This window comes from Ceratina calcarata, unplaced genomic scaffold (genome assembly GCF_001652005.2).
Source record: "Ceratina calcarata isolate Rehan_Ccalc_2016 unplaced genomic scaffold, ASM165200v1 scaffold86.2, whole genome shotgun sequence".
NCBI lineage: Eukaryota > Metazoa > Arthropoda > Insecta > Hymenoptera > Apidae > Ceratina > Ceratina calcarata.
Window position 1 is genome coordinate 87,424 of NW_017179946.1, and position 25,981 is coordinate 113,404.

Below are 25,981 nucleotides of genomic sequence, written 5' to 3' on the forward strand. Positions count from 1 at the left end.
CCTCTAGGTCTACAGACGTATGTGCAATACAATAATATTGAATCTTTGTATTTCTGTGTCTTAAAACGTAACATCACATTTGTAGTTTGTTTCAATCTTAAACATACTAAATATATACGGAAGTACAAGTATTAACGTAAAATATTACGAAAATAACATTTCTCAGATATGGTACAAAATTAATTCTACTATCGATCCGTTCATTATGCGGGTTTTAAGTATCACTGTACACGAATACAACTTAAAATTACAATATAAAAATATTGACCGTATAACAAAAATGGTAAAAAAAGGAATTCCGTTCGCATGAGTCGCGAGAACTGTAATAATACGATGCTAGCTTAAAGATATCACTTTTTATCAATTTTCTTAAATTAGAGCGCTAGATCACATTCAAGGTATTTACCTCTCATTGTTCATGGCACAGCTATAGCTTCGTAACGTACACTTCCATTGCACGTGTTCATCGTAAACGCTTCTTGCGGATGGTCTTCGAAAGTAGCACGAGTTGTACGTAACTGTGTCCTTCTCGCATATTGATCAATCTGAAAATGTTCGGGCAGAGACGTAGAGAAAAGATCTCGATCCAGAAGACGATTCTCGATAGGGCCTTACCTGCCCTTCTCCTGCTGCTGTATGTGAACTCTGTCGCCCCTCCGTAAAGGAGTTATCACGCTCGTATAACAAGAGACTTCCGTGGCTGAGGTAGAAGACGCTGTCGAGCATTTTACAAGCTTCTCCGTATTAGATTTCCCCTCGGAATTCAATAGTATCCAATAAGAATAGTTGGTCGGTTCACCAAAATAGAAAATCTGAAAAAAAAACGCGCGAGCATGAACAACGGGTAGCGGTAAAACCAGCGGTCGAGGCATTACCTGTGCAGAGATCATGTATAAACCAGTTTGTGTAACTTCGATGGATCTCTTGTCTTCTACCAAATGAAACTTGTTCAAGCTGTATTGCGTGTCGTTCTTGGTGCTCCTTACCCACGGGCCAATGAACACTGTATCCGTCACGTGTTGTTCTGGGATCGCGCCAACGAAAGTGGCTACCAAAGGTCCTGGACAACGGTCAGAAATTCTAGTTTTTACATTCGGCATAAAACGACGGTGTTTCAATTAAGCAAAACGAATCATTGACAAAGCGACTTGTAAACTCGTTATATGTTTGAAACTGAATGATCACCTTCGATTACAAACGCGCATGCTAGCTAATACTGAGTAATACTAAATACCCAATCGCCTGTGACTGCGTTTGGGCCGCCTTTTGTTCTTTCCCCGTTTTTTACCTCTTCCCTCGTCCCTTTTTGATCTTCCGGATCGGGGTTCTCTCTGCATACCTAATCGTAATTCGTCGTCGTCATCGTCATCGTCATCGTCAACGTTGTCGTAGTAATTCGTAGTCGTATTATCATCGGCGATCATCTCTCGACTCGATCGAATCTCCTTGTCCGTCGTTGCATTCTCATTCTCTATCGCCAGTATCGCCCTCTCAATACGTAAATTATTATTCCTCGTGCTACTTTCGTTATCCTCAGACTTTCTCAATGATCTCGAGACTGTATTTTCGTTTTCATTTCCGTTTCCATCATCGTAAACTTGGTCTCGTATCGTATGATCCTCTTTGGAACTCCTTATTGAATTTAAATGCGGAAGTGCGCGATTGTACGCGCGGGAACTCTCGTTTCGAACTTCGTCGAGGTTTTCAGTCGTATCTTCCAAAAGCCTTTCAGCGTCGTGTGATCTTTTATTAACGAGCAGCTTTTCGAATCGTCGGACCGAGACTCGATTTAAATTCCTATTTAGCCTATCGTACTTAGACATTAACAACAATAAATTCATGTTTACCGATTGCACCTGAAACGACGAATGAACGGCATGAGAAAGAATGATCTCTAGTTTTACAGAATACGCTTGTGATCGATCGATTACCTGTGCTTGCAAAGCGCGCACTTCTGTCCTCAAATGGGACAGTATGACTGCGAAAACGATCGCTAAGAGGAAGAACACGATTGTGCGAGATCTTTGGAATAACTTTGACTGCTTCGCGTTGGACACGGTCACTTTCATATCCACGTTCCACTCGATTTTCGCCGCGCTCTTCGCCGGGTTGTCGACCTGGACGCGTCCCATCTCAATCTCCGTCGCCATTTCCGATCTCGAGTACCGATCGACTGTGGAAGCTCGCTCGCTATCGGCTAAACAATTCCGATTACGCGTACACGCTGATTATCTTCGGTTTTAAACATTTTATTTCAATCTACGTTCGTTTATAATCTCGCACACTTGCTTTTCAAGCGAACAAGGTAGTGATACTTATTGATTGCTATCAACAGATTTATCGTTATCGTATTGGACTTACGAGAAGCACATTTATTGAAGGATCACTAGTACTACATAGACGAAGATAGAGAGACGAAAATTGTAGTCCAATCACGTGGCTCATAACGCGGTACGAGTACGATTTATCGGAACATCTCCGGACCGACTAAACGATTTCAAAAACAAGGAACTACATATAAGCTGCGCGTCGATTCGTCATTAGACTTCACTTTACTCGACTTCTCGTATTCATGTCGCGTTACACGCTGATGTGTCAGCGATTGTTAGAAAGAAAGGAAACGAACACATGGGATTTCTTTGATACGCGCCACGGTACCCCTTCCAGCATGCTTATCAGCTATTTCTCTCATTCCAATACGACACTCTTTCTTTCATGCGGTGGCAATCTCGATATTATTTCAATTCAATTTCTCGCCCGTCGAATATTCGCGCCAACTTTCTCAGGCGTAAAACATTACCGTGTCCGATGTAACGTTCGTTCCTGAACGAGACGACTGAAATGATTGAAAGCGAGACGTACTCGATCGTACGATTGATTTAATACAAACGCGTTGCTATAGAAGTAAGAAATTCTCGCTCACCCCGACATTCTCTCCTCTCGGATTTAGCAGCAGGGAGCAACAGGTGAGGTAAATCGATCCAGAATCGATTCGACGGTAGCGGCTGCGAGCTCACCCTCTGCTGCGTACCTGCTCCTCCTCGTGGTGGGCGCCCTGTTCCCGTTACCTTTCCATCTCTTTTGTTTACGTAGCCAGCTCCCACAGACCCCACGGATACAGAACGAAAGCGTCTCCGAGCGTCACGATGACCGGTTTAGCCGCTCGGGCGGCTGTCCCCTTCGAGCGTTGCCAACATTCGCCTAGCAAGACACTATGTCCCTCGCTTACAGATTCCCGCGCTTACCTCCACCTTCAACGTTCGATCACTATCCTACGATATTTGCTTCTAATCCCTTTTCACGATTACAGGTAAGATTGATAAGATCACGCAACGATAATGAGACTCGGAAGTTTTGCTTCGATAATATATTAAATCCAAAAGAGTCTCGCTCACGTTTTTCCTTCGGACAGGATTCGCATTCTATATTTATATGGACGATAAGAAATCGCAGCTGTTTCACATGTTAGGACTTCATCTGCCAGATGCCCACGCGAAGGTGAACGTCGTATCAGCAAGAAATGATCAAGGGATTTTAGAAAGTTTCCGGGAGATGCGACAGACGACGTTCTGTTCTGAACCGTAGCCGAAACTCGTTTTCAAGGACTCCTGATTTCGCAATCTGGATGATCGGATCGAGATTCCAATTCTCATCTTAGTCTTCCTCCCTAATTCGTTGGAGACGTTAAAGATGATACCGAATAGATTTTTTTCTTCAGCTTATCATTACACAAGCTGTTCACTGCTCTCACTTGACTCTTCCAAGTTTTTATTCTCGATAGGACACAGTCAATTCTGAGAATCAGCGGCTGGATACGATTTTCCCATAACGGTGCATTCGATCGACTCTACTTTTACGGAACTCTTGATGACACGTCTCAACGTTTTCCAAACAAAGACGTCGAACTCGAAAGACGATATTGAGAAAGGAGTAAGACGATAAAGGATAAGGGGAGTATCGTTCCCGACGATAAAAGCATAAAAAGGTTGAGCAACTCGGTGTGCATATTTACATAGCGGGAAGTTCCGCTGCGGCAGCGGATTGATTCAGCGATCATCGTCGCAGATTATCTCCGCCTCTGCCGTACCTGATTCACATCCTCTCCTTCCGTCGGGGGGAGGTTTAAAGCTTAAACTGTAGGTAGTTAGCAGAGAAAACAATTGCCGCTTATTCGTCACGATTACATATTATCCGTGACATGTTGAGCTCTGGTTCCTCGGTTTGAAATTGAAGGTACATTGAACCGTGGATTTTCAGCTTGTTTTATTTTCCACTTAACGAAGCGTATAATTTAATTCTCTTTTCGTGATTCATAGTAAGATCTCGTTGCCACAGTCGACGATGAGTGGCAGAAAAACGGCGAGTAGGCAGCGAGGAAATGAGGAGAAAAAGCGAATTAAATAATTGACAGGGGCCACGGTTCGAAGCGCTGCTCGTAAATTGATCCAAATATCTACTTCTCTAGCCTTCCTACACGGATCGGGCCAATTAAGTGTCTCTGGAACGTGCGCGATGACTAATTAGGATCGCGACTCGGAGAACTTTATGATAACGATGCCGTATTTATCAGGAACGTGTCGTCGAGACGATCCACTTTCATTTTCCTCGATCAGCACATAACGGAACACAATGCATCCTACAAACCTAGTAACGTCTCGGATAAACTCGAGTCATCTCTAGTTTCGGTCCTCTGTTAAACGAACTTCCCTCGACGACCCATTTTAATAATTCATAAATTCGTTTACCGCGCATTGTTCTCTTGAAATCTTATCACGACAAGAATCCAGTTTACCTGCTCAAATCATGATTTCCACGAAATCAGGCATTGCTACGAGTAACCGCGTTAATCGCGCACGTATACGTATGCATGCACTTCCTGCTTCGGAGCGTTAACAAGCTGGTCGATCACCGGTAATCTTTCGCCGAAAGGAAACAAGGAGAAATTCCTGTGTCCCATTCTCACGCTACGCTCGTCGTCGTCTCAACGACGCACGGTTCCAGCCGTTGCTTGGTATCAAATTCGTTATTCGTTCCTGGGAGCTGCGACGCAGGTTCGCAACGCGGATGATTAAATTCCGCTCGGAACTTTTTCGTGGAACGTGTGCGCCGTATGGGAAACCGGCCAGCCCTTGTGGGCGTGCAATCGTTCTCGTTTCGCGAAATCGAGCGCAGTAAGTGCTTGCTTACGTGCAGCGGAAAGTATTAGCGACCGGTCACGAGACACGATTCCGTCTTAATTAATTATGTTACAGTTAAACCGAACTGGAGGTGAATTTCTCAAACTGTTAACGATTGGAATACTATTTTAATATCTATAGCTTCCGATTTCTCAAACGTATTCCATCTCAAACATTAAACATGAACACTCGTATACGAGTAATTTAATTCTGTACAGAGAATCGCCGGGGGAGGTGCGCAGGGTCCAGAGCTGCATCTCTGGATCATTGATCTACGCCAGTGACAATGAGATCCAGAGGCGCTTCGACCGATAAACTCGGGCGAGTTCCACTGCCGTTGATCCTACTAGCCAGTAGCGCCGTGTCTCTCGGCGACGTTAGTTCTCTCTTCTCTTCTTCAAGAGCGATCGAACTCTTTACCGAACATCGATTTCGTTAAATGATTATAGACGAGAATTCGAGGAATCCAGAGGATAGAACTTCGATGTAAGGGCGAGTCTCGGCGAGGGAGTAGGTATAAATTGTGAAGAGGCAGGTAGACGGGAAAAGAGAGACGAGGGTCGAATATTGGCCGCGCTCAGCTGTGGTCCCCGCGCTTCTCATCTGGAGGGGAAAAAAACCCGCCGGGCAGGTCTTAAAGACAACCAGGACCAGGATACGCGGTCAGGCATTTAACATCGTAGATCATCGTGAACCTTGCGGAGCTGTGGAATCAGATGGACGACTCCCCCGGTTCTATCGTTAAATGACGATAACTAAAACGTGCAAATAAACACGTCTTGATGAATTTAACGATAGTTCGAGTTTGTGGTCTACACAGTGTGGCGAATACCAGGGGATTATGTCACGGTGATTGTAAAAACAACGCGGGCTTTACGATAAGTTAAAAACGTCTCAATAGCTCGAACACCGGATCAGAAGAGGATTGAGATTGTCGGGTGAATTATTTTATACCTTGGTTCGTGATCGAATCGCGATGACTTCCGTGTTGCCGGAAGCAGAATCGAAAGTAACGAGCATGAAGCAAAAGCTGAACGATCTTCGCAGGAAGGAGGAGGCGCGATCGTTCCTCAGCTTCTCCAGAGAGAACCTGAGCATCTCCCAGTCCGACATTGAACAGGGTTTCAGCAAGTATCGTATGCAGCCGTGGAGAAACACGATCTTGTGTCTGCTCGCTCTGTTTCTCAGTCTCGTTTGTCTGGGCGTGGAAATCTCCAGGTTCCATTATACTACGGTAAACACGCGTGAGATCGAAGATTTGAAACGGACCGTCGAGAGTTTGAAGCATCGCCTGTTGAAGGAAGATCTCCTCGACGAACTGAAGGCCTTCGAGGAACAGGTACCTTGACTCGGTTCGTCTATTTTTCTCTGCGGCCGTCACGCGCCGGTCGAGTGCACCACGTGTAACACAAACTTAATTTACTTGCAATTACAAAATTGCTCTCTTCAAAACTACTTCTCATGAAAGCTCTTCAGATATGCGCACGGTTATTAATAATTGTCGACGTGTCGGTATTAATTATGCAACGGTCTGTTGAGATTTATCTATCGGGAAAGAAAGAAAAAGTATAGATCGGGTTATCGATGAATTGGTTAATAGTGGAGGTCGGAGATAAGCGAATAAACGATAACAACAGTGGCTCGTGCGCTGGCACAGGTTCCTAATCGGTTCGACGACCCGCGGCCGATCAATCAACAGGTTTTTTTATCAGTTGCATCACTACGTGGATTCATCTGTGGATTAACACACGCGAATTGCACCTACAAGTAATAAAATGTGTCGTAGAGGTAAATAAATGTTCTCCATCTGATTGCAGTTGTACGCCGAGTCGAACGATGATGACCCGAGCGAAACGGACATCGACAATATGGATTACGAGTCTAATTACGACGAGGAAAATTTCTCATCGCACGATTACTCGTCGGATTATCAGGATATTCCAAAATACGGCGCGAAACCGTCCGATTTCCCGGATTCGACGATCGCACCAGTCCCCACGCCACCAGAACTCAGCACGAACAAAGCGATAGTGGAGGAATTGTTAGCGGCGGTGCGCAAGGTTGAGACGAAGCAGGAATTAAAGAAATCTCATAGGCATGACGATCGTCAGGAAAAGGAGTACAACGAGCTGAAGAACAATACCGAGAACTTGACGATCTCGAAGAGTAAACGATCTATAGAGGAAAGTCACGGTTCCAAGAGAGTAAATAATAGGCGTCAGGCTAGGATCAAGATGAGGCGGATGCGGAATGCCAGTTCCACTTCTTGGGATACTTTAGAAGACAGAAGCGAACTGGGGCAAAACAAGTCAGTTTCAGATTTTCAATCGACCGAACGATCAAGCGACAGTTGAAATAAGTTCATATAAATCTTGCATTCTAGGTCCAGTAGGTATCCACCAAAGAAGTACACTCATTCGGCCAAAAGAACCGTCGACTCGGTGAACGCTAACGGGGAATTAAACTTGAAGAGCATGGTCGGGAATCGGACCAAGAGAGTTCCTCACCAGATGCAAAAACAGGCCCATCGTACGCAAGATACGGTCGCTTTTCACTTCCACGGGAATGTGGAGGCCAGAGGTATCGAGTCTCATCAGAACGGAAAGATTCGTCACACGTCCAGCGTGTTCACAGCTTGGAAGCAGAGCGATTGGGTCAGTGAATTCAACATGAACCGGCATTTCGTTTTGGCCGAGGACGGAAGGCTTACCGTTAACACGGCAGGATTGTACCTGGTTTACGGGCAAATCCATTACTACGACGACAGTGAGCAGCTTGGGTTTCATATCGAAGTGAACAATAAGCCTATCCTTAAGTGCGTGGTGAGTAGTCGTACACCGTGCCAACCGAGTGAGTGACAGAACCGAGTGTATAATCATCGACTATTTTTTTTAATTTTTTAGCTCGACAACTCGATTGGTCAGCGGAATATAAGTCAAACCTGTTACTCGGCTCAAGTGATCCCTCTGAAAGGGAACGATATTATAGTATTTAAGGAAATCACCTTCACAAGGATCGTAATCTTCAACAAACTGAACAGCTTCTTCGGGTTAGTAAAACTTGGGGAATTGCCAAATAACTGACACTGAAAACTCAGTCTACCGTTCAAGTGCCAGTGGAACAATCCTGTTCCGATAAATAGATACTAATTTATTGACTGACAACGCACGAAATGGAAATCGAAGTTCGCTATCATTGAGAGACCGTCGAAGGCACACCACGTTAACGAGTATCGTTGGTATCGTTTTGAATCATATTAATTATCAATGTAAATAAGATTCCTACGCTAGGACTTTAATTTTAATCAATTTCTTTTATTTAGAAGAGAACCAATTTTAACTGCCCAAAGAAAGAAAAAATGAGTGTATGCATGTGTGATGGAGCGAGTGATCGAAGCTAGAATGGAATAAACATTAACTGATGTACCCAGAGTGGCAATAAAGCAAACATCAGATTCGATAATCATGTATTACGTATCATCGGAGCATAAAATATCGCATGACAGTTTTTTCTCACAGTATGATCTAGCTCGGCGGCTGCCTATCGGAATCAGATCGCCGGGAAACTCCATCAAATCGACGATAAAATTCGGCTTCAACAGTTTCGTTGGGAAAACGGAGCTAGAATTATCCTCGAGCATCGTATCTTTACTCATTACATTCTCCATCTGTCCAAGCTGACTCTTTCGTTCCACGAGATATTGCTTCAAAGGTTGCAGAGGCTCGTAAACCGTGATGAATTCCGGACAGTCGGCACTTCTATGAAGATACGGATGGAAAATGTCCTCCTCCACTGCTGATTTCGTCTGAATGAGAAAGTATATAACCACGCCTTAGTTCCACGTGCGAGACGATCGTTGGAAAATGATGTCGTACCTGCGGTACTGCTATCTCAACCCAAGCCTTTCCGTATTCTCCTCGCACCAAGGCGGTCGGCAAGTGTACCCTATCGGCGATCACTTTAAAGAGCAGGGCTCTCTCGAAGTACGAACCGACTCGAAGCATTCCAATCGGAATCACGCTGGTCTCTATGCTGTCCTTGATCTCCCTCAGGTGAATCTCTAATTGGTGATCGACGCACTTAATGAGAGGATCCGGTCCCGACATTTGTTGCACCACGAATTTGGCCAACATCCTAGCACGCGAGGCCACGTAGTTCACGTTCACCACTCCTTGCATCGTCTTCGACATCCTGCGTTTCATTATAATCACTATGTGCACCAGAACTGCATATTAGGACAGTTCTCTTACACGTTCTGCGACTCTGCAGCGATCAGTTTGCATTTGAACAATTCTATGTATTCGTAGAGCTGAGGATCGCACGGGAGTCGACCGAACTTCGAATCCATCGTTAAGCTAATTATCTCGGTGGACAAAAAGACTCCTCTCCTCTGAATACTCTCTGTACTCGCCACTCTGAGGTCTAAGAAGAGCACAACTGTGACGTGTACAATTCTAAAAGAGAATAAGACGAGCGAACACTGTACTTGACAGGTTTAACTTCGAAGAGAGTCCTTCGTCGATGGTCGTCCGACGAGGCCGAATGCAGTTCACCACGTAAATAGGTTCTCGGGGACAGAATTTAAACCGGAAGATATCGTCCAATATCGGGAACCTGATCGAAATTAATTATTAGACCCCAGCCTGGATTTTTATTATTTTCAACGATATCGTACTGGCACACGTTCCTTCGAAGTACGTAAAATCCATCCCTGGTAACGTCGTGCAAGGAAAGTCGTCCGGTAAAAGCAAACTTGATCGGCAAGTGCGACACGAACAGGGCGTCTATGCAAGTATCCCAGGATGGTACGGCTCTCGCAGTCGACCGATTCTTCAGCATGCTGCGATTTTCAGACGAAGCCATTTTCAGATTCTTAATTTCGAAATTTCAGTCGGTGGTTCTCACTAGTGAACGTATCTGGCCGAGACGAACGCGTTCGCTAGGACCGGATCCATGCACAGTAATTGAATCAGTTGAGCGGCTGCGTTCCTTATCGGAATAGATTTCACGTCGCACAGTAGATTGCTCAATTTATCCGGACCTCTGACTCGCAGAAACTCTTGCCTGCCGCTCTTATCCACGCAGATCACCGAAAGAGCATTACAGCTGGCTATTTTGAAGTCGCTCATCGATATGCAACTCAACTGGCCATCGAATTAGCCCCAGATTTAAAATAAGAATGTACTCGATTAACAAAGGAATCTCGTTAAGATATACTTCGAAAGATGCGCAGAGGGCGTCGATTATATCCGTGGTGATGACAGTGTGCTTGAAAGCTTGATTCCTCGCGATCGTAACGATGCACTCAACGGCGCCGACTAACATCTCAGCAGGCACCTTTTCCGATCGCCTCAACAGCCACAACAGATGATTCTGATTACGAACGCCATGTTCTAGAGATATTCTCTACCAGGATAAACGGGCAACGTTACCTGTCCCTGAATATCCAGAAACTCTTGGCAGTTTTTCACGTCGCACTTCAGCAGTTGATTCAACGCGAACAGGGCTGCTTGCCTGGCCGACCACGTCGCGTTCTCATTCCTCAGAACGTCTAAGCCACAGATCAATCGTATCAACGATCAAGGTACTTCCAGTAAATTGAAAATCGTACCCAGAACGTTTTTCACGCAGTTGCTGGCAGTTATCTCCTTCGCGGCTTGATTGTATAGAGTCATCATACCGATACCGTGGCAACTGGTCTCGTATATATCAGCCTGCACGCTGCCAATTAACGTTTGCACCAGGTAATCGACGATTCCATACATGTACAGCGCCTTCTCGTGTAAAAAATTGTGCTGAATACAGTTTCTCAAAAGTAAAGTTTTGAACATGTCGATCGGCGTACCTTCCTACCCCTGGACGTGTGCGACAGGCAAACGGCCACGTCGAGGGCTTCCTTGAAAAGCGTCGGATCCGACGCATCTCCTAGATACTTTAATATCTCTTTGATGCCGCCGATATCGTCGAAATATTCAACCGTCCTCGGATTGTTGCAGGCCAGCCGTAGAATCTCCAGGGCATCGGTATGAACGTCTTCGTATTCAACGTTCTGCATCAACACACGAACGTGTTTTACTCATTCGAAAGCTGGTAAAGAAACCAGAATGTCTAACGTTTAAAAACTCCAATAGGGCCTGGAGACCGTTCGTTCGCCGGAAGTGCTCCTGCACATAATCGTCCTGGTTTCTGCGAACCAAATCTCGCACCACGTTCAGAGCGAGTTTCTTGATCTCCGGATACGGTGAACCGTAAAGAGCGTATACAATCTCCAAGTTGAAGTTCTGCAATTATTTTTCATTTCACTACTTGTTGAACGTGGAATGGAGTTTCCAAGAGAACCTTAGCCTCGATGACTTTCTTGGTAGCCACAGGATCTTGTAACAAATTGTATATTATTTGCAAAGCATTCTTCTTCACGTCTGGATCCGGCGATTGGATTCTGTCGTAAAGGAAGTTCATATCCGAGCACTGCTTCAACAACTGTGCCGCGCCATATAAATCGTTCGAGATTACCGATAGGATCAATGACGAGAATTCTTGCATGAACAGGTCTTCCTCGTTGATCAGGACTCTGGTGAAGTGCGGGATGTAATAATCGGAATCCAATAAGAAATTGCGGACATTGGGGATCGCTACCATCTCAGCCAACAGTTTTGTTGCGAATCTGTTCGGTCAATTAAATTGCTATATAAGAAGTAGAAAGGATACAGCGAACCGAATAAAGAGATGAATCCCTAAAGTCAAAAACCTTCGAGTAAACAAGTCCTCGTGCGTGATCAATGGAATCACGCTGTCTACGATGTCCAAATCGAACAGAACTTCTAAGTTCTCCACAGATTTCCCGGCAAACTTTGCCAAAGCGGCCGCCGCGGCTAAGAGGATCGGTTTCTCATCGCATTGAAGCAACAGTATCGCAGTTCCAGGATATTTTGCCTCTAGACGAAGAGGATCGAACTGGTTTTTCGTTTGCTGTTCGCGATCCACTCGGTCCTTGCCAGTCTCCACACATTTCTATACGCGATGCAAAGTGTTCCTTCATTTGGGAAAGAGACTGGGACAAGCTCGTGGTTCTCTAGCGTTACCTTTCCACGTTTGGGTCCCATGTTGCCTTCACCGAAAATGCCCTATTATTTATGGTTACCATAGTTCGCGGACCTCTGAAACGGACGCCCATTACGATATCTAATGAGTATCGTTTATCGTTTCAAGTTTCGCGTCGAGTAAGTATACTGAAACTAAACAGCAACTACGAGCGATCTTTCATTTCCAGCCTTTTGCTTCGCTACGTCTGAATATTGGAAAAAATAAACTTACTTTCAGAATCATTCCTGCTTCGCAGTCTCTCATTTGTTTTACTTAGATAGTCACGCTTTCGATTCATCCTGTTATCTGAATCTGTTCTGGAGATACAGGCTTCCGAAATTTAGGCTTTCGACCATGCTTTCGGCACAGTGACCTAGTGTCAACTCGACCGGTGAGTCAACCGGTCAATGTGCGAACACTGCGAACAGGACAAGAACAGCGGCGCCGAAGAAATTGTGCTTGTCTTTACACGACGATATCTCCTGAACAGAAAGTTGGCTTAAAATGAATCAAACGGCATTTTAAAGGAGGAGCCTTGATGTGGATGATGGGAAAAGTCGATTAACCACAGATAAGGAGCGCTATAGACTGCGAAAGAGATAGATTGAGCGTAGCATGTAGCATCGCTTATTGCATCTATGAATCATATTCTGGACTTTGCTTGGGAGCTCGACTTTGTTCGACTTTGTTCGACTTGTTGATAAAAATGTCGACTGATAATAGAGGTTTGCTTATTTTTTCATTTTGTCCTAACGTCAAATGTGCAGTCTGCAGTCTTGTCGTATCGTGCACAGTGTATGAGTGCTTGGAGACGCTTTCGATTAGCAATAATTTCGATAAATTTTGAGAGTCAGGTGATCGGGCCTTGACATTTGCATGTGATAAATGTGCAAATTATAGTACAATCAAAATGAACACCGAAGAAATAATCGATTTCTCAAAATTAGGTAAGCGTAACAATATATTTTGTTCTCATTCCACAAGCTCGTTAAACGTCATTGCCAATTGCCATTTGTACATATGTGTCTCAATGACGATTAAATTCGTTCGCCACGATTCCTCTTCAAATTGGCTTATCGTACATTATAACCAAACGTACGAAGTAATATGACGTGACATCGATTTCATCTTCTTCGGATACCAGCATTTTTTTTTACGTTTCCTCGCTCATGGTGCACCTAAAAATAAGTACATGAACAGACGATCGTTATTCCAATGAACGAGGATCGAACGTTTACCAATATTTTGTAGAACCGACTATCCAGACACTGATAAGGAAGAGTGTGCAGGTTCGCGAGCATTCTTATTCGCCTTACAGTAAATTTAAAGTCGGAGCTGCAATACTGTGCGACGATGGGACCATTTTCGCCGGATGCAACGTAGAGAACGCCTCGTACCCTGTCGGGACGTGTGCGGAGAGAGCAGCTATTGTCAAAGCTGTGTCAGAGGGGAACAGAAAGTTCAAGGCCATGGCAGTGGCAGGTGAGAAGACGAACGACACTTTCACCACTCCCTGCGGATTTTGCAGGCAGGCCATCGCAGAGTTCGGCGATATACCAATTTATATGACAGGGCCTGAGCTGGGGAACGTACTGAAGAGTACATTGACGAACCTGTTGCCTCGTGCTTTCGGTTTGGGAAGTGTACAGACACAAGAATGAATTGTACAACGCGTAAGAGCTTAACGGTATACATACATTGGTGTAACATAAATTTAGAACATTCCCTTGACTTTGTTATTCGTTTTAATTCACCAAATCTATTTTGTTCGTTTGTCTCGTGACAAGACATTGGTTGATCTTATGAGTCAAAGTGTGCAGTCAATCGTTATATAAATTTTTAACGCACGGTGCAATGGTAAAAATTGAAATCGAGTCAGTTCTTTATACAATGAATACAAAGACAATCGGTAAGAAAAAAATATTGTTACTGTAGTCTTAGCTTCCTGAGTAATTCATTCTCTCTTTCAAGTTTACATAAAAAAATGTAATTGTTTACCGTGCGGCTTTCAACGTGCGCTCATCCTAATGTACATTGTACTTTATAAGCGGGATTATAACATGAACATTATATACAATCAATGTAATAATATAGCTTATATATGTACAGTATGCTCTAATTATAAGACGTTATGTATATAGTTATACCTTAATAATAAAAAATGCAAAAACAGGAACGAGACTGCGTATGATACATGTTCGGGTCCTCGCCTATCGGAGTTTAGATTTACCAGAAGGGGCACCTGTAATCAGATATCAGTGTCACCAGCGAGTTTACAGAATGCGTGCAACGAATAATTTATAGGACATATCGTTCGGCCGATTTTCTAAAACGAAATAATAAATGAATACCATCCGATGTAGCATTGGCACAGATTCTCGTTGTTCGTAGCTTGCTGAATTAAAAGATCGACTTGGCGTTGGACACTGAGCGTTTCCTCGTGAGAGAAATCGCGTCCCGTTAATTTATCTCTCACTCGTGTTATAATGTCGAGAGCTTTTTTATTCAATGCCTCGGGTTGGTTAGTATCACCTGGAACAGCGTTCGTTTCTTACCTCAAATGAAACAGAATTGCGAAGATCAAACTGATTTACCTCCATTCTCGACGCTGCATGGCACTCCTTTCTTTGGTAACGTCGCAGCGAGAGAATCGAACACGTCGCTGTGCTCTTGATTGCTGCTGGCGCTCATCCCCTGGGTATCGGACCTCTTAATTTTGATTCTTGCCTTCATCGCGGCGTTGTCCATTAACCGCCAGTTCAACAACGGATCGTAAACGAACGCTTCTAACACCGCCATCAAACTGTCTTTGTTACGGTGCAACACGGACATCACGGATTCGCAAGTTCTCCTATACGTGCCCTCGATCCCCGTCACTTCCATCGCGTTGATCAACATTCGCGTTAAACGAAACGGTATCTTTTCCGGGAACTTCTCGCGGGTCATCGCCACTTCGAAGCAATCGCCGAAGTCGATGTGCAATATCTTTCCGCTTAAACGATCCAACATCAGATTAGACGGGTGCCGGTCGCCGAGACCGAGGATATATCCAACCATTGACATAACGGCGAGAGAGCGGGTATAATTTGTCCGACGATCGAACCACACCTCGCTCGAGGGCGATTTTAACCAGAGCAACCGCGCCAAATCGTCGCCGTGCGTGTGCTCGAGCGCGTGTTCGAACACCTCGACTTTCTGCATCAGCATTAGATGATCGTAACCCGGAGCCATCTGCAAATCGAGTCATGATTCTATTTCGTCGTTCTAATAAATATCGTCGCCAATAATATCTATTGATACTTACTCTTAACATTATCTTATGTTCTATATTTAACAATATTTTCTTCTTTTCCCTGTAGTCTCTGATCAACGTGTGTAACGTGTCACAATGTGGTACCCAGCCGATGAGGCCACTGTTCGTAGACAGTGGAATCACAGCATACCTCTAAAAATCAGATTTAATTCGTACGAAGCATCGTAAAGAGACAGTATTATAAAGATTGACATGCTCACTTGGATCGTAAGATTTCTTCTGAAAGTGTCTGGGTCGTGCAAAAGCAGAGTATTGACTAGACCAAATAATTGCATCACTCGTTCATCTTGTCTGAGATCTTCGTGCCCTTTTAGCAGGAACATGTAATCCTTACCGTTGCTGCCTGCGGATATTATTCTATCAGAACCACGATCCTAGTACATCATACGCCGAATGTAACAACGAGTTTACCCTTTATACACAATTTTCGCGGTCGCTGTTTGCTCGTTATCACTTGCATGGAACTATGTATACTAGCTATCCTAACTATAGGCTGGCCAGGACTGTAGCTTCCCGGCACGGCCAGTTCTAAATCTCTGCAGAGTAGCAACTTCGGGCTGACGTACTGCAGCTCCAAGCTGGTCAGCTGTGGCAATTGTCGGGATATCCTTCTGAACACGTGGTAGTACAGATCCCAGGCCTGGTTCAAGTCGCGGACGTTGCGCGAGGTCTTATACCTGCGACACCATTCTTGCGCCTCCATCAAGTCCCTCCCGTAAGCCTGGTTGAACGAGGTCTCCTTCAAAGTCTGCGGACCTCTCTCCAACATCGCGTGCAGTGGTTCCAGCGTGTCGAACATCCCCCGAACGTTCCTCTCGCCGAAATACAACCGACTGGCTTCCTCCAGGCCCTCGTGCCACAATTCGTGCCAGAGAATCGCGACTCGGATCAGTTCGTCGCTGGCCATTATCGCCTGTTGCACCAGAGTCGGGCTGTGCTCGCACATACTTTTCAAGATCTTATTGGCAGCGGTCTTCCTGGCAAGGCTGGCGCTCTTCGACGCGACGGTCAATGGGTAGACCAACGCTTGGGGATGGGTCTTCCCGATGTCTATCAAAAGATGATGTATGCATCGACCGACCAAAGCCCTGGGCGTGTCGATTCGCGCTATAAGCTGAGGGATCACTTGCAGCCAGGTGTTGATCTTTATCATCCGAATACCTTCTGCGATAGCCTCGTACACCTCGGGCCATTGACCATAGTCGAACCATAACGTCAACAAACGAAGCGTGTCTTGTAAGGAATTGCCGTCAGAGAGACTGATAGATCTAAAGAATCCCTCGACCGCTGGCACGGTGAATCGGGATATATATTGAGAGCTGGAGAGATTGCTTCGATTCCCATTGGCGGGCGTACTGTCGGCGTTCGAATCGCCCTGCTGATGCTTGTAAAATAAAACTGTTTCATAGTTGGTGTACGCGAAGGCGTGCCACGCTTTGTACCAAGTGGGATCGTGTTCCGTGGCTGCAGCATAATAGGACAACACCGCCGGTATAGAATGTTCGTTAATGCCTTGTAAAGCTTCCAACCATTCTCCGAGCTTTAAGTAACACTTGGCGAGCAGCCTCTTTTTCGCTTCCTGTTGCTTCTCGTCTTCCTGACCATTGACCACCGACACAGTCGTCGGTTGCAAAGAGGTTTGCACGAATCTCTGCAGCTGGCTGTACGCTTCCTCGCGCTTGTTCGCCATCCACATGTGCTTGCAGTAGGCAAAAGTCACCTGGGGATGAGTAGTCGGCAGCGGTTGGTCTGGTGTCAACGACGGATCGGTTCCAAGCAGCATGACCAACGTTTTGTGACATAACATGAGGCTACCGTTCTTTCTACAGAGGCTACCGTACTTAAGCCACGTGTACATATCGTCCTGAGGCGAGACCACGAGCGTGTGAACTTGTATGATCCTCTGCCAATCCTCGACTATCCTTTGCCCACCCTGAAGCCTCTCCCACCACATCGACTTAATCGTGGTCCTTCTTTCCGGCACCAATTTGAACTGTATCACTTCCTCCAACTCGGCCAACTTCTGCACCTCCACCATTGCGTTGTAAGCCCTCTGATAGCTTTCACCGGCCATCGCGGTCAGTTCGGTGTCCAACAAATCTCTCGCACTGTCGATCAATTGATGAGCGACGTTGTACTGTTCGTCGTGGATCGCCAGAACGGCTCTGTAAAAAGCACCGTCTTGAGTATCTTTCGGTATCAGGGAAACGTATTTCTCCATGCTCTCCCACTGGCTCAAACCCCATGCCGCAGCCGCTGCCATCCTGGCCATTCTCTGTTTCGTCTCGTCCGCTTGTTGCGACCACTGCTTGGTGGCCACGTCGTGCAGCTGTCCCCATTCTCCGAGAGCTTCCAAGCAACGCATCTCCCCTAAGGTCGATTCCACGTCCGTCGAGTTGCCTTCCAGTCTTTCTCTATACAACTGCAAAGCTTTGTCCCAGTTATGCAGCTTCTCGTACCATCGAACTTGCACCTTCAAATCCTGCTGATTACTCTGGTTCATAACGTATTCGAGTAAACCTTCCGCAGCCTCCTTCTGCTGAAGTTTGTTGTTGATAGAGATCAACGACTCGAACACGTTGCTGTTCCGACTCTTATGGAATTCGTCCTCCTTGTAATGCAGCGCTTTCGCATAAGCTCTGCAGTGCATCGCCCTCTCGCCTAAGATCTTGTTGTCCAAAGGCAACGGGCCTTTGTCGCAGTGCTCCATGAACTCGGCCAAGTTCAAAATCGTCTGCGTTATCTCTGGTAGATCGGGGACCATCAGCGCCTGTTGTAACGTCTGAATAAGCTCCGTTTTGTAAGTATCGTCTAGTTCGGTCCAGCAAGAGACGAACGCGGCGTTGAATAAGTCTCTGGGCAATTGGGAATAAGTTTGCGCCAGTGCCCAGCAGGATCTCAACGCGGGAGACGGGGATTCTTTCAGCAAACCGATCGACAAGCTCCTCAACCATTCCAGCCAGTCGTCCTTCGAGACTCTCCTCGTAGCCGTCCAAGCTTTCTGAAGATTCGAAGCCGACACGTGTAATCGTTTAATCGTGGTCGTGTCCGACGAAGTAAGGGACAAATCGCGGTTCTTGTTCCTCGAGTGTCGGTGTCTCATTAACAGATAGTCTTCGCCGTCAGCGACGGTGGTCTCTGTCAAAATTTTATCGATTAGAACGTCGTAATGCGAATTAACAATCTTATGCTTCGTCATAACTTTTTGTACTAATAAGATAAAGATCTGATATTTTTTCCCTAATTGTATGACCAGCGCGCAGAGCGTGTCCATCGCCATGTTACGCAGTTCTGGACACTGATCCAGCGTTCGTACCAACGGGTGGACGATTCTCGACGCGAAATCGGTGAAGTCCAACGTATCGGCCAGATGGTCGACGGTCTCTAGGGCCACCTTGTTCACGGTTATCGGGCAATCGGTCGCGTGGAACAGTTTCACGATCGGCGGAAGGACCAGGTGAAGGTAATTGTCCAGATTGTTGCCGAACTTCTGCAACGCCTGGAGAAGCTTTACAGTGACCGATCGGTCTTTGCTCGTGTCGTGCATCAACACCCTCAATATCTGCGGCATCAACTGCGGAAGGTAAATCTTGAATTCCGCGCCGAGCGCGACGGCGATATGCTCGACCAACAGTATCAACGTGCTCTGCAACGGACTGTTCACCGTCCAGAATTCCTTGATCAAATTAAATATGTCGTCTAAGTAATTCCTGATGTGCTGCTTCACGATCGCGATCAGAATGGCCAGCTGCTGGAACAAGTACTCGCGAAAGTTCACGTCCGCCGTGCGCACTACGTTCAGGAAACAGGGCATCACCTGCGAGATGTACGGCACGCATTTGATCCCTAAGCTCTTAAATATGAACGTCACCGCTTGAACCACCATGGTGTGATGTTGCGACAACGTCGGATCGCGGATTATCCTCATGAGCGTCGCGATCGCAATGGCCGGGTAATACTCTTCCAACGTCGACGAGGACATGTTCACCAGCATCTCGCTCGTGGTTAAATCCTGGGTATTCTCGGTTTCGCTTTTGGTGTCTGCCATGGAAGTCAGGGTGTCCAATTGAGAATCGATCTGACCCAGGTTCATCTTGTGTTTGTACGGATCCAAGGCACCTAGCAGTCCGAGAACCCTTATAGTCTCCCTCCTGATGATTGGTTGTTGCTCAGTTTTCAAAAAATTGATCAGCACGTCCAGCAACGAAGGATACTGCATGTACGGTTTTACCACGTGCCCCGTGCTACCGACTAATTGACCGAGAACCCATAAGGCCACTCCTCTCTTCTCCGGGGAGCTCGCGTCGACCAGCATCTCGAGCAATATACTGAGAAGCTCAGGCATCCACTGCTGCATCTCAGCACCGTTGACCTCGGCCAAGTCGCCGATAGCTCGCAGTATGGCTAATATCACGCCTGGGTTCGACTCGGCTTCCTTCAATTTCGGCACGAGAACTTTCAAGATCGGCTCCATGTACGGTCGAATCAATCTAGGCGCGCTGACGACCAGATGGTCCAACATCCGCGCGGCCTGTTCCTTGTTACGACCCATGCCCGAGTGTTCCAGCTCCGTTAAAAATTGTATAAGCGTTTTCCGAAGGGAGGGCATCACGTACGCCGGATTCATCGTGCTCAATCGTCCGATCGTTCGGATCGCTAATTCTCTGATCTCGAACATCTCGTCGTTCATCGCGATGAACAGCGCCGACAGATTCTCCGCTTGCGCTAGGTGGATGTCGAACGAATCGTCCATGGAAGCTAGAACCCAGAGCCTGACGTCGGGATCTGTGTCCGTTATGCCTACAACAAGCAATTTCCCAAGAACGGTAGACACCGTGTTAGTGACCGTAGGCCCGGGTTGGTTCAACGCTAATCGTAACAATCTCGAACACGTTCTCACAGCCTCCAGTCGTACCTCGGCTTGTTCGGACGTGAGGAAATGATCGGCGCACCGCCTCACGAATTGCAACAGAGGGTTACCGTCGAAATTGAACGTTCCGAGAGTCTTCAACGCTAGGACCGTAGACGGGATGTCCACTTCGGTCGGCGGGCCAGACATGGGACTGGTCGCGGTCCACGGAGCGCCGGGGTGCCTCAGCGGTTTCTGCATCAAAACTTGCGACATCATTCGCAAAAGCCCTTGAGATATGTCGGGTTTCAACGATGGGACGCTGTGAGCCAGCTCCCTGAGAGACATCGTTAGAATAGGGCTCAATCCAGTTTGGAGCATCGGTTCTAACAGGTCCTTCACATCCGCGGCTATAACTTGTTTTACCGCGTGACCAAGCAGAGTTATGCAGACGAACACCGCGGGCTCCAAAGATGCTCCGCGTTTCTTCGTAGACGTTTCCTTGGAAGGTAGCAGGCTCTTGATCACTCCCATGATCATCGGGAGGAAAGGGTTTATCGCATCCCCCACTGCGACTGCTATAAATCCTATCGTGGTGAACGCGGCGTATCTGTCTTTCTCTCTACTGCGTAAAGTCATCAGAAGGTAGACCAGCGACTCGCTTAAAGGCTCCTTCGTGAATTTCTCTTTATTAAACGCCGCGAGTCTAGGCAATAGCATCATCAGAGCATGTTGGATGTGCGGGTTCCTGGACTTCCTCTGATTCATCACGTCGAAATAGATATCGTCTAATCTCTCCTGCATCAAACAGCGGCAGACAGCGGACTCGTGCGCTGGATATAACGTTTGCTGCGAGCTCGAGGAGTTTTGAGAGGAGACCGACCATTTGGATACTATCGTCGTCTTCAATCGGGGCATCAACGATAATATATCGTTCTCGTTTTGTTGAGTGGAACAGTTCAACCGTTCCATCAGAGCTTCGTAGTTTCTCTCCCACTGAATATTGCTGCATCTAAGTAATTCGTTTAATATTAACAACGAACCGTGTATTCTATCGTCCCGGTTCACTCCCTTCTCTCTGGTGTACCCCTCCTCGAAACCCTCCACTATCTCGTCGTAACACTGTTTATACCATTGCGACTTGAGCATCTGTTTCGCCGTTTCTCTCTGCGCAGTCACGACTAAAGCAGCCCTCAACGCTTCTACGGCACCTTCTCTTATCACAGGCTTTGGATCGCGTATAGCATTAAATATAAGTTCGAAGAACGGTGTGACTTGTTGAAAAAAATATGTAGGCATAGAAACGGCCAGTTCTCTCAAGACGAGAACAGCCGCGTGCCTTTTTCCTTCGTGTCTGTCGCCACCGAGCCATTCGAAGGCACGCTTCACTTCGAACTCTACGTACTCCGCCGTGTAAGTACCAGAAACTAACGCCAGTTTACCAACTGTTTTAGCAGCTAATTCCATAACGCCCACATCGTTCGAGGGCAATAAATTCCTCAAGTAATTCGCGAATCTTATCGTCCTCGTGTTGATGTTTCCCACGTCAGCTCCGATAAGGCAAACTATGGCTAAGATTCCTCCCTTCTTCTCGTTCACGTCGGATCCTGACACCATCTCGAATATATGGTGATTGAATTCGTCCATAAAAGCAGTGATCTCTTCCTGCGACACCTCCCGCAGTTCCGTCTTGACGTAGAGACACAGGTCCCTAGCCGCTTTATTACGTGCCTCTTCATGTCTTGATTTGAGCCTCTGGACGAACTGTTGTACGAGCGTACTCGACATCGTTAAAACTTTACAGACGCCGATTTTACAACATTAATTCTAGAAACCTTTTCGCAATGATATCTATAACAGACAAGAAGATGGGGAAATAAACGTGACGTCTTCGAACGCCGAACAGGGTTAAGGGCAAGAGTAAATCGGTGCTCTCTCTCCCATACCTATCTGACATCACACGAATTTCCCATTACGGCACAACGTTTTCGTGATTGTCATGACTGGTTGAATTTTCTTGGCGAATAAAGTTCCAATGCATTTCTTATCACATTATCACGGCGAGTCGTCTGTCACCTAAATCTCTCATGTTTTCGACGAACGCTCAGCCGATCGCGAGTCGCGTATAGGAATCCACGAGCCAAGACCTGTGTGCCATACACGCACGAGCGACCGGTTTAATTCAATGCCATTAATTCTGTGAACTTCTAGCGATTATTAGAAAAATAACGATACGTTCTTCTGAAGAACTTATCTCAAGTATACACAACCTCTACGTTGGTTAACACAGTCTGTTCCAACTAAATTGTGCGCTTTCCCCCACTCGTGCACGCGTGCACTATACATTCGCTGTTATACTTCGATTCGAACAAGATTTTCCATAGACAGCGAGCATCATTTTTAAATCGTACAATGTGTCGTTCTTCAAAGGTAAAATAAGTATTTCGGACGTGAATGCAGTATCGAATTGATATTACGTCACGGGATTAAAATAAATGCGGTATTGTAAAATCAAAACGTATATTTGCTCCTCTTCGAGTGTTGCGATGATGATACGATGACGATGAGTAAATTACACTTTTAATTCTATACAAGTTATGTATAATCACATAGGAGGCAAATATATAAGTTGCACTTGCAATACAGTAACAGGAATAATCATATGAGAAAAGGTTATGCTTAACTCTGAGTAAAAGTGAGTGTTCCAGCATTAAATTACGATGATCGTACGAATTCATTCATATCGTTCTTCTAGCCACGTGACTGTACTATTACATATTTCTTCCTGCACACAGCTGATCAAAAGGAATCTATAGCTATGGAATACAAAAACTTATTGTCGATAAATATAGGAACCATTTCAACGCACGTTTTATAAACAGAAGCTAATTGAAAATATACATTGCACAGTGTTAATAGATTTAATACATTCGACTGATGTATTATTCATTTGAAAAGTGTCATAACCTGGGGCGGCCGAGGATGATCGACGAGTCTTAATGACTCTTCATTTTGTGAATAACTTAGTTCATAAGTCGCTTGAAACATGACACTGATCTGGAGATTATGCGTGAGAAATTTTGCTTTTCAAAAAGTGAAGTTCTCTAAATCGTCCATCGCCCGTAGACAATTATTTTACACGTGTTCATCGCCGTCGATCAGGATCAATGGGAAGAACAGCGTATTCACGATTCTGAGATGTCACGGGACGAGTGCCGTAGAAGCCAAGAGTTTAAACGCTTCTGTACGAATTGCTGCGAAGCGGAAAAGAACGTCAGAATTGAAAAGCCTGATCGCGTTAGCCGTTCCAGAGAAGTGGAGACTGTCCGGCGCGATCACTTTTCTGATTATTTCGTCCGCGGTGACGATGGCAGTGCCGTTCTGTTTAGGAAAATTGATAGACACCATTTACACGACCGATAAGAAGGACGTGGAAAAGGATTTGAATCGACTATGTGTCATTCTGTTCGGAGTATTCCTCGTCGGAGGCTTGTGCAACTTTGCCAGAGTGTATCTGATGTCCACCACTGGACACAAGATCACGCAATCTCTAAGAAAAAAACTATACGCTGCCATCCTTCGTCAAGAGACAGCAATGTTCGATAAGTGCAATACAGGAGAATTTGTTGGCAGATTATCTGGTATGCGACGTTTATCGAGGAATTGTCTCTTCTGCTTCGCTTTCACTTATCAATTCTCTGTTGATTCCAGGAGACACGCAACTCGTCAGTCACGCGTTGACCAGTAACATATCTGATGGATTGCGATCTGCCTTCATGAGCATCTGCGGGGTATCAATGATGTTTTACACCTCCCCTAAATTGGCGATACTCGGTTTAGGGATAGTGCCCCCGGTGGCTGGCTTGGCCATAATATGCGGTCGTTTCTTGAAACAGATCTCCAGAGACATACAAGACAATCTAGCAGCGTTGAACACGATAGCCGAAGAGAAGATAAGCAACATAAGAACGGTGAAGGCATTCGCCAAAGAAACGACCGAAGCGAATTACTACAATTCCCGGTCGGACAAGGTGCTTGAAGCTTGTACCAAGGAGAGTTTACTCAGAGGAATGTTCTTCGGGTTAACCGGATTCTCCGGGAACGTTATCATACTTTCGATTTTGTATTACGGCGGAGGCATGGTCTCCGATTCTTCTCTAACAGTTGGGAACTTGAGCGCGTTCCTAATGTACGCCGCGTACGTGGGCATCTCGTTGAACGGATTGTCCTCGTTTTATAGCGAGTTGAACAAAGCGTTGGGCGCGAACACGCGGTTAGTCGAGTTGCTCGAAAGAGAGTCGATGATATCGACGCAGGGTGGTAAAATCCTGGATAAGCCGCTGTCAGGTGATATTCAGTTTCAGAACGTCAGTTTCGCTTATCCTAGCAGAGAGAGTACATGGGTTTTGAAAAATTTCAGTTTAAGTATACCGAAGTGTATGGTAGTCGCTATCGTCGGAGCGTCAGGTTCCGGAAAATCTACGGTAGCCTGGCTCTTATTGAGACTCTACGATCCCAATTTGGGAACCATACTTTTAGACGATCATGACCTTAAGTCTCTTGACCCAGTATGGGTGAAATCGCAGATCAGCGTCGTTTCTCAGGAACCGGTGCTCTTCAGCGGCACGATAAGAGAGAACATATTGTACGGCGTCGAGGATTCGGTGAAGTACGACGTGGAGAAAGTCGCGAGCAGCGCCCACGTCCTGGAGTTCACGCGGAACATGCCGGACGGTCTAGACACCGTCGTGGGTGAACGGGGCATCACTCTTAGCGGTGGACAGAGGCAGAGAGTCGCTATTGCCAGAGCTCTGATAAAGGTAAACACTTCGGAACGACGATCGTAGGATTGAGTGTTAATATTTTGGAATTGCATTGCTCGTAGGAGCCTAAAATTCTGATCTTGGACGAGGCCACGAGCGCATTGGATGCCGAGAGCGAACACTACGTGCAAGAGGCTTTAGAGAAAGCTGTTCAGGGACGGACCGTTTTGACCATAGCTCACAGATTGAGCACGATTAAAAACGCGGACAGGATCGTGGTTTTAAACCAGGGCCAAGTAACGGAAACTGGGACGTACAAGGAACTCATGGGCCTGAAGGACAGCTACTTCAATAAGCTGGTTCAACACCAAACGTTCACGTAGATTTTGCTGTTACGCTAATTGTTGCTTGCTGTATAATAAAACTGTGTGTGCATATATGTACATATTGGTAAATGCTTCAACGGACCAAACTAACGCGACAGAGGCGTATGTAAACGGATTGAAAACCACATTTGTAATAAATAGTTAATAAATTTATTATTTAATTTCGGAAATACAATGTGTTATTCATTAATCCTCTAATCCATTAATCATACTTCGTGACGCCTTAAGAAATCTGTAATAAATAACACTACAAAAGCATCCGCACGTTTAAGGATGTATTGGCTATATAGTCAATACTAAAAGTTCGTGTACCTTAGAAAAACGCATTTCCTATAATTAAAAATAGTGTATTCTTCTTCTAATTTCGATATTTAATGAGTTAAGTATGATTATTTGGTATTTTATTGATG

General features: G+C 45.8%; 8 protein-coding genes across 17 annotated transcripts; 3 read left to right on the top strand and 5 right to left on the bottom strand.

Annotated features, from left to right (window-relative positions):
• Positions 1-8: 8 nt before the first annotated feature.
• Positions 9-3,161, bottom strand: LOC108631242 (uncharacterized). 3 transcript variants are annotated; one of them, XM_018035018.2, is made up of 6 exons: positions 2,924-3,159; positions 1,932-2,197; positions 1,235-1,856; positions 876-1,060; positions 616-812; positions 9-545 (listed from the first exon to the last, which is right to left on the bottom strand). In XM_018035018.2, exons 2-6 carry the CDS (start codon positions 2,148-2,150, stop codon positions 464-466), a joined length of 1,305 nt encoding a protein of 434 aa, XP_017890507.1. In that variant the 5' UTR covers positions 2,151-2,197; positions 2,924-3,159; the 3' UTR covers positions 9-463. The 3 variants fall into 3 exon arrangements, with proteins under 3 accessions (XP_017890507.1, XP_026674554.1, XP_017890506.1); XM_026818753.1 differs by having other exon boundaries at positions 616-1,060; positions 1,289-1,856; positions 2,924-3,161; XM_018035017.2 differs by having other exon boundaries at positions 616-1,060; positions 2,924-3,161.
• Positions 3,162-3,179: 18 nt separating this feature from the next.
• On the top strand, positions 3,180-8,639 carry egr (TNF superfamily member 12 eiger). 4 transcript variants are annotated; one of them, XM_026818751.1, is made up of 5 exons: positions 3,180-4,233; positions 4,317-6,516; positions 6,995-7,485; positions 7,561-7,999; positions 8,081-8,639. In XM_026818751.1, the coding sequence occupies exons 2-5, from the start codon at positions 6,154-6,156 to the stop codon at positions 8,258-8,260; spliced, it is 1,473 nt and encodes a 490-aa protein (XP_026674552.1). In that variant the 5' UTR covers positions 3,180-4,233; positions 4,317-6,153; the 3' UTR covers positions 8,261-8,639. The 4 variants fall into 4 exon arrangements, 3 of the variants coding, with proteins under 3 accessions (XP_026674552.1, XP_026674553.1, XP_026674551.1); XR_003389928.1 differs by lacking the exon at positions 3,180-4,233 and having other exon boundaries at positions 4,244-6,516; positions 8,081-8,411; positions 8,500-8,639; XM_026818752.1 differs by lacking the exon at positions 3,180-4,233 and having other exon boundaries at positions 4,244-5,553; positions 5,627-6,516.
• On the bottom strand, positions 8,627-9,399 carry LOC113465105 (armadillo repeat-containing protein 3). The gene is made up of 2 exons (XM_026818759.1): positions 9,053-9,399; positions 8,627-8,982 (listed from the first exon to the last, which is right to left on the bottom strand). The coding sequence occupies exons 1-2, from the start codon at positions 9,377-9,379 to the stop codon at positions 8,647-8,649; spliced, it is 663 nt and encodes a 220-aa protein (XP_026674560.1). The 5' UTR covers positions 9,380-9,399; the 3' UTR covers positions 8,627-8,646.
• An 853-nt stretch (positions 9,400-10,252) lies between these two features.
• LOC113465106 (uncharacterized) lies at positions 10,253-11,032 on the bottom strand. Its single transcript, XM_026818760.1, has 3 exons — positions 10,789-11,032; positions 10,610-10,728; positions 10,253-10,550 (listed from the first exon to the last, which is right to left on the bottom strand). The coding sequence occupies exons 1-3, from the start codon at positions 11,006-11,008 to the stop codon at positions 10,278-10,280; spliced, it is 612 nt and encodes a 203-aa protein (XP_026674561.1). The 5' UTR covers positions 11,009-11,032; the 3' UTR covers positions 10,253-10,277.
• Positions 11,033-11,195: 163 nt separating this feature from the next.
• On the bottom strand, positions 11,196-12,734 carry LOC108631191 (armadillo repeat-containing protein 3). 3 transcript variants are annotated; one of them, XM_026818758.1, is made up of 5 exons: positions 12,492-12,734; positions 12,260-12,334; positions 11,926-12,188; positions 11,517-11,841; positions 11,196-11,458 (listed from the first exon to the last, which is right to left on the bottom strand). In XM_026818758.1, the coding sequence occupies exons 2-5, from the start codon at positions 12,278-12,280 to the stop codon at positions 11,219-11,221; spliced, it is 849 nt and encodes a 282-aa protein (XP_026674559.1). In that variant the 5' UTR covers positions 12,281-12,334; positions 12,492-12,734; the 3' UTR covers positions 11,196-11,218. The 3 variants fall into 3 exon arrangements, with proteins under 3 accessions (XP_026674559.1, XP_026674557.1, XP_026674558.1); XM_026818756.1 differs by having other exon boundaries at positions 12,260-12,412; XM_026818757.1 differs by having other exon boundaries at positions 12,260-12,423.
• Positions 12,735-12,883: 149 nt separating this feature from the next.
• Positions 12,884-14,436, top strand: LOC108631243 (cytidine deaminase). Its single transcript, XM_018035019.2, has 2 exons — positions 12,884-13,207; positions 13,512-14,436. The coding sequence occupies exons 1-2, from the start codon at positions 13,171-13,173 to the stop codon at positions 13,919-13,921; spliced, it is 447 nt and encodes a 148-aa protein (XP_017890508.1). The 5' UTR covers positions 12,884-13,170; the 3' UTR covers positions 13,922-14,436.
• Positions 13,988-22,726, bottom strand: Tor (serine/threonine-protein kinase Tor). Of its 2 annotated transcripts, none has more exons than XM_018035005.2 (7): positions 22,369-22,726; positions 15,985-22,273; positions 15,774-15,916; positions 15,565-15,705; positions 14,855-15,491; positions 14,612-14,792; positions 13,988-14,502 (listed from the first exon to the last, which is right to left on the bottom strand). In XM_018035005.2, the coding sequence occupies exons 2-7, from the start codon at positions 22,208-22,210 to the stop codon at positions 14,487-14,489; spliced, it is 7,344 nt and encodes a 2,447-aa protein (XP_017890494.1). In that variant the 5' UTR covers positions 22,211-22,273; positions 22,369-22,726; the 3' UTR covers positions 13,988-14,486. The 2 variants fall into 2 exon arrangements, with proteins under 2 accessions (XP_017890494.1, XP_017890495.1); XM_018035006.2 differs by lacking the exon at positions 22,369-22,726 and having other exon boundaries at positions 15,985-20,373; positions 20,489-20,577.
• Positions 22,727-22,803: 77 nt separating this feature from the next.
• Positions 22,804-25,741, top strand: LOC108631240 (ATP-binding cassette sub-family B member 10, mitochondrial). Of its 2 annotated transcripts, none has more exons than XM_018035007.2 (4): positions 22,804-23,117; positions 23,178-24,063; positions 24,134-25,242; positions 25,308-25,741. In XM_018035007.2, exons 2-4 carry the CDS (start codon positions 23,469-23,471, stop codon positions 25,566-25,568), a joined length of 1,965 nt encoding a protein of 654 aa, XP_017890496.1. In that variant the 5' UTR covers positions 22,804-23,117; positions 23,178-23,468; the 3' UTR covers positions 25,569-25,741. The 2 variants fall into 2 exon arrangements, with proteins under 2 accessions (XP_017890496.1, XP_017890497.1); XM_018035008.2 differs by having other exon boundaries at positions 23,218-24,063.
• Positions 25,742-25,981: the final 240 nt, after the last annotated feature.

Excerpts from the sequence above, each read along its gene's own strand:
- LOC108631242 (XM_018035017.2), bottom strand. The coding sequence starts at position 2,150 with ATGGCGACGGAGATTGAGATGGGACGCGTCCAGGTCGACAACCCGGCG. Across the intron at positions 1,857-1,931 it reads TGCGCGCTTTGCAAGCACAG|GTGCAATCGGTAAACATGAA; the intron begins GTAATCGATCGA and ends TCGTCGTTTCAG. Across the intron at positions 546-615 it reads CAGCAGCAGGAGAAGGGCAG|ATTGATCAATATGCGAGAAG; the intron begins GTAAGGCCCTAT and ends GAACATTTTCAG.
- egr (XM_026818751.1), top strand. The coding sequence starts at position 6,154 with ATGACTTCCGTGTTGCCGGAAGCAGAATCGAAAGTAACGAGCATGAAG. Across the intron at positions 6,517-6,994 it reads TGAAGGCCTTCGAGGAACAG|TTGTACGCCGAGTCGAACGA; the intron begins GTACCTTGACTC and ends ATCTGATTGCAG. Across the intron at positions 7,486-7,560 it reads AGCGAACTGGGGCAAAACAA|GTCCAGTAGGTATCCACCAA; the intron begins GTCAGTTTCAGA and ends CTTGCATTCTAG.
- LOC113465105 (XM_026818759.1), bottom strand. The coding sequence starts at position 9,379 with ATGAAACGCAGGATGTCGAAGACGATGCAAGGAGTGGTGAACGTGAAC. Across the intron at positions 8,983-9,052 it reads TTGAGATAGCAGTACCGCAG|ACGAAATCAGCAGTGGAGGA; the intron begins GTACGACATCAT and ends TTTCTCATTCAG.
- LOC113465106 (XM_026818760.1), bottom strand. The coding sequence starts at position 11,008 with ATGTTCAAAACTTTACTTTTGAGAAACTGTATTCAGCACAATTTTTTA. Across the intron at positions 10,729-10,788 it reads CTGCGTGAAAAACGTTCTGG|ACGTTCTGAGGAATGAGAAC; the intron begins GTACGATTTTCA and ends TCTGTGGCTTAG. Across the intron at positions 10,551-10,609 it reads TTCTGGATATTCAGGGACAG|AATCATCTGTTGTGGCTGTT; the intron begins GTAACGTTGCCC and ends GTTCGTAATCAG.
- LOC108631191 (XM_026818758.1), bottom strand. The coding sequence starts at position 12,280 with ATGGGACCCAAACGTGGAAAG. Across the intron at positions 12,189-12,259 it reads TGGGACCCAAACGTGGAAAG|AAATGTGTGGAGACTGGCAA; the intron begins GTAACGCTAGAG and ends CATCGCGTATAG. Across the intron at positions 11,842-11,925 it reads GAGGACTTGTTTACTCGAAG|ATTCGCAACAAAACTGTTGG; the intron begins GTTTTTGACTTT and ends TTGACCGAACAG.
- LOC108631243 (XM_018035019.2), top strand. The coding sequence starts at position 13,171 with ATGAACACCGAAGAAATAATCGATTTCTCAAAATTAG. Across the intron at positions 13,208-13,511 it reads AATCGATTTCTCAAAATTAG|AACCGACTATCCAGACACTG; the intron begins GTAAGCGTAACA and ends AATATTTTGTAG.
- Tor (XM_018035005.2), bottom strand. The coding sequence starts at position 22,210 with ATGTCGAGTACGCTCGTACAACAGTTCGTCCAGAGGCTCAAATCAAGA. Across the intron at positions 15,492-15,564 it reads AACATAAGATAATGTTAAGA|ATGGCTCCGGGTTACGATCA; the intron begins GTAAGTATCAAT and ends CTCGATTTGCAG. Across the intron at positions 14,793-14,854 it reads ATGCAGCGTCGAGAATGGAG|GTGATACTAACCAACCCGAG; the intron begins GTAAATCAGTTT and ends ACGCTGTTCCAG.
- LOC108631240 (XM_018035007.2), top strand. The coding sequence starts at position 23,469 with ATGACACTGATCTGGAGATTATGCGTGAGAAATTTTGCTTTTCAAAAA. Across the intron at positions 24,064-24,133 it reads ATTTGTTGGCAGATTATCTG|GAGACACGCAACTCGTCAGT; the intron begins GTATGCGACGTT and ends TGTTGATTCCAG. Across the intron at positions 25,243-25,307 it reads TTGCCAGAGCTCTGATAAAG|GAGCCTAAAATTCTGATCTT; the intron begins GTAAACACTTCG and ends CATTGCTCGTAG.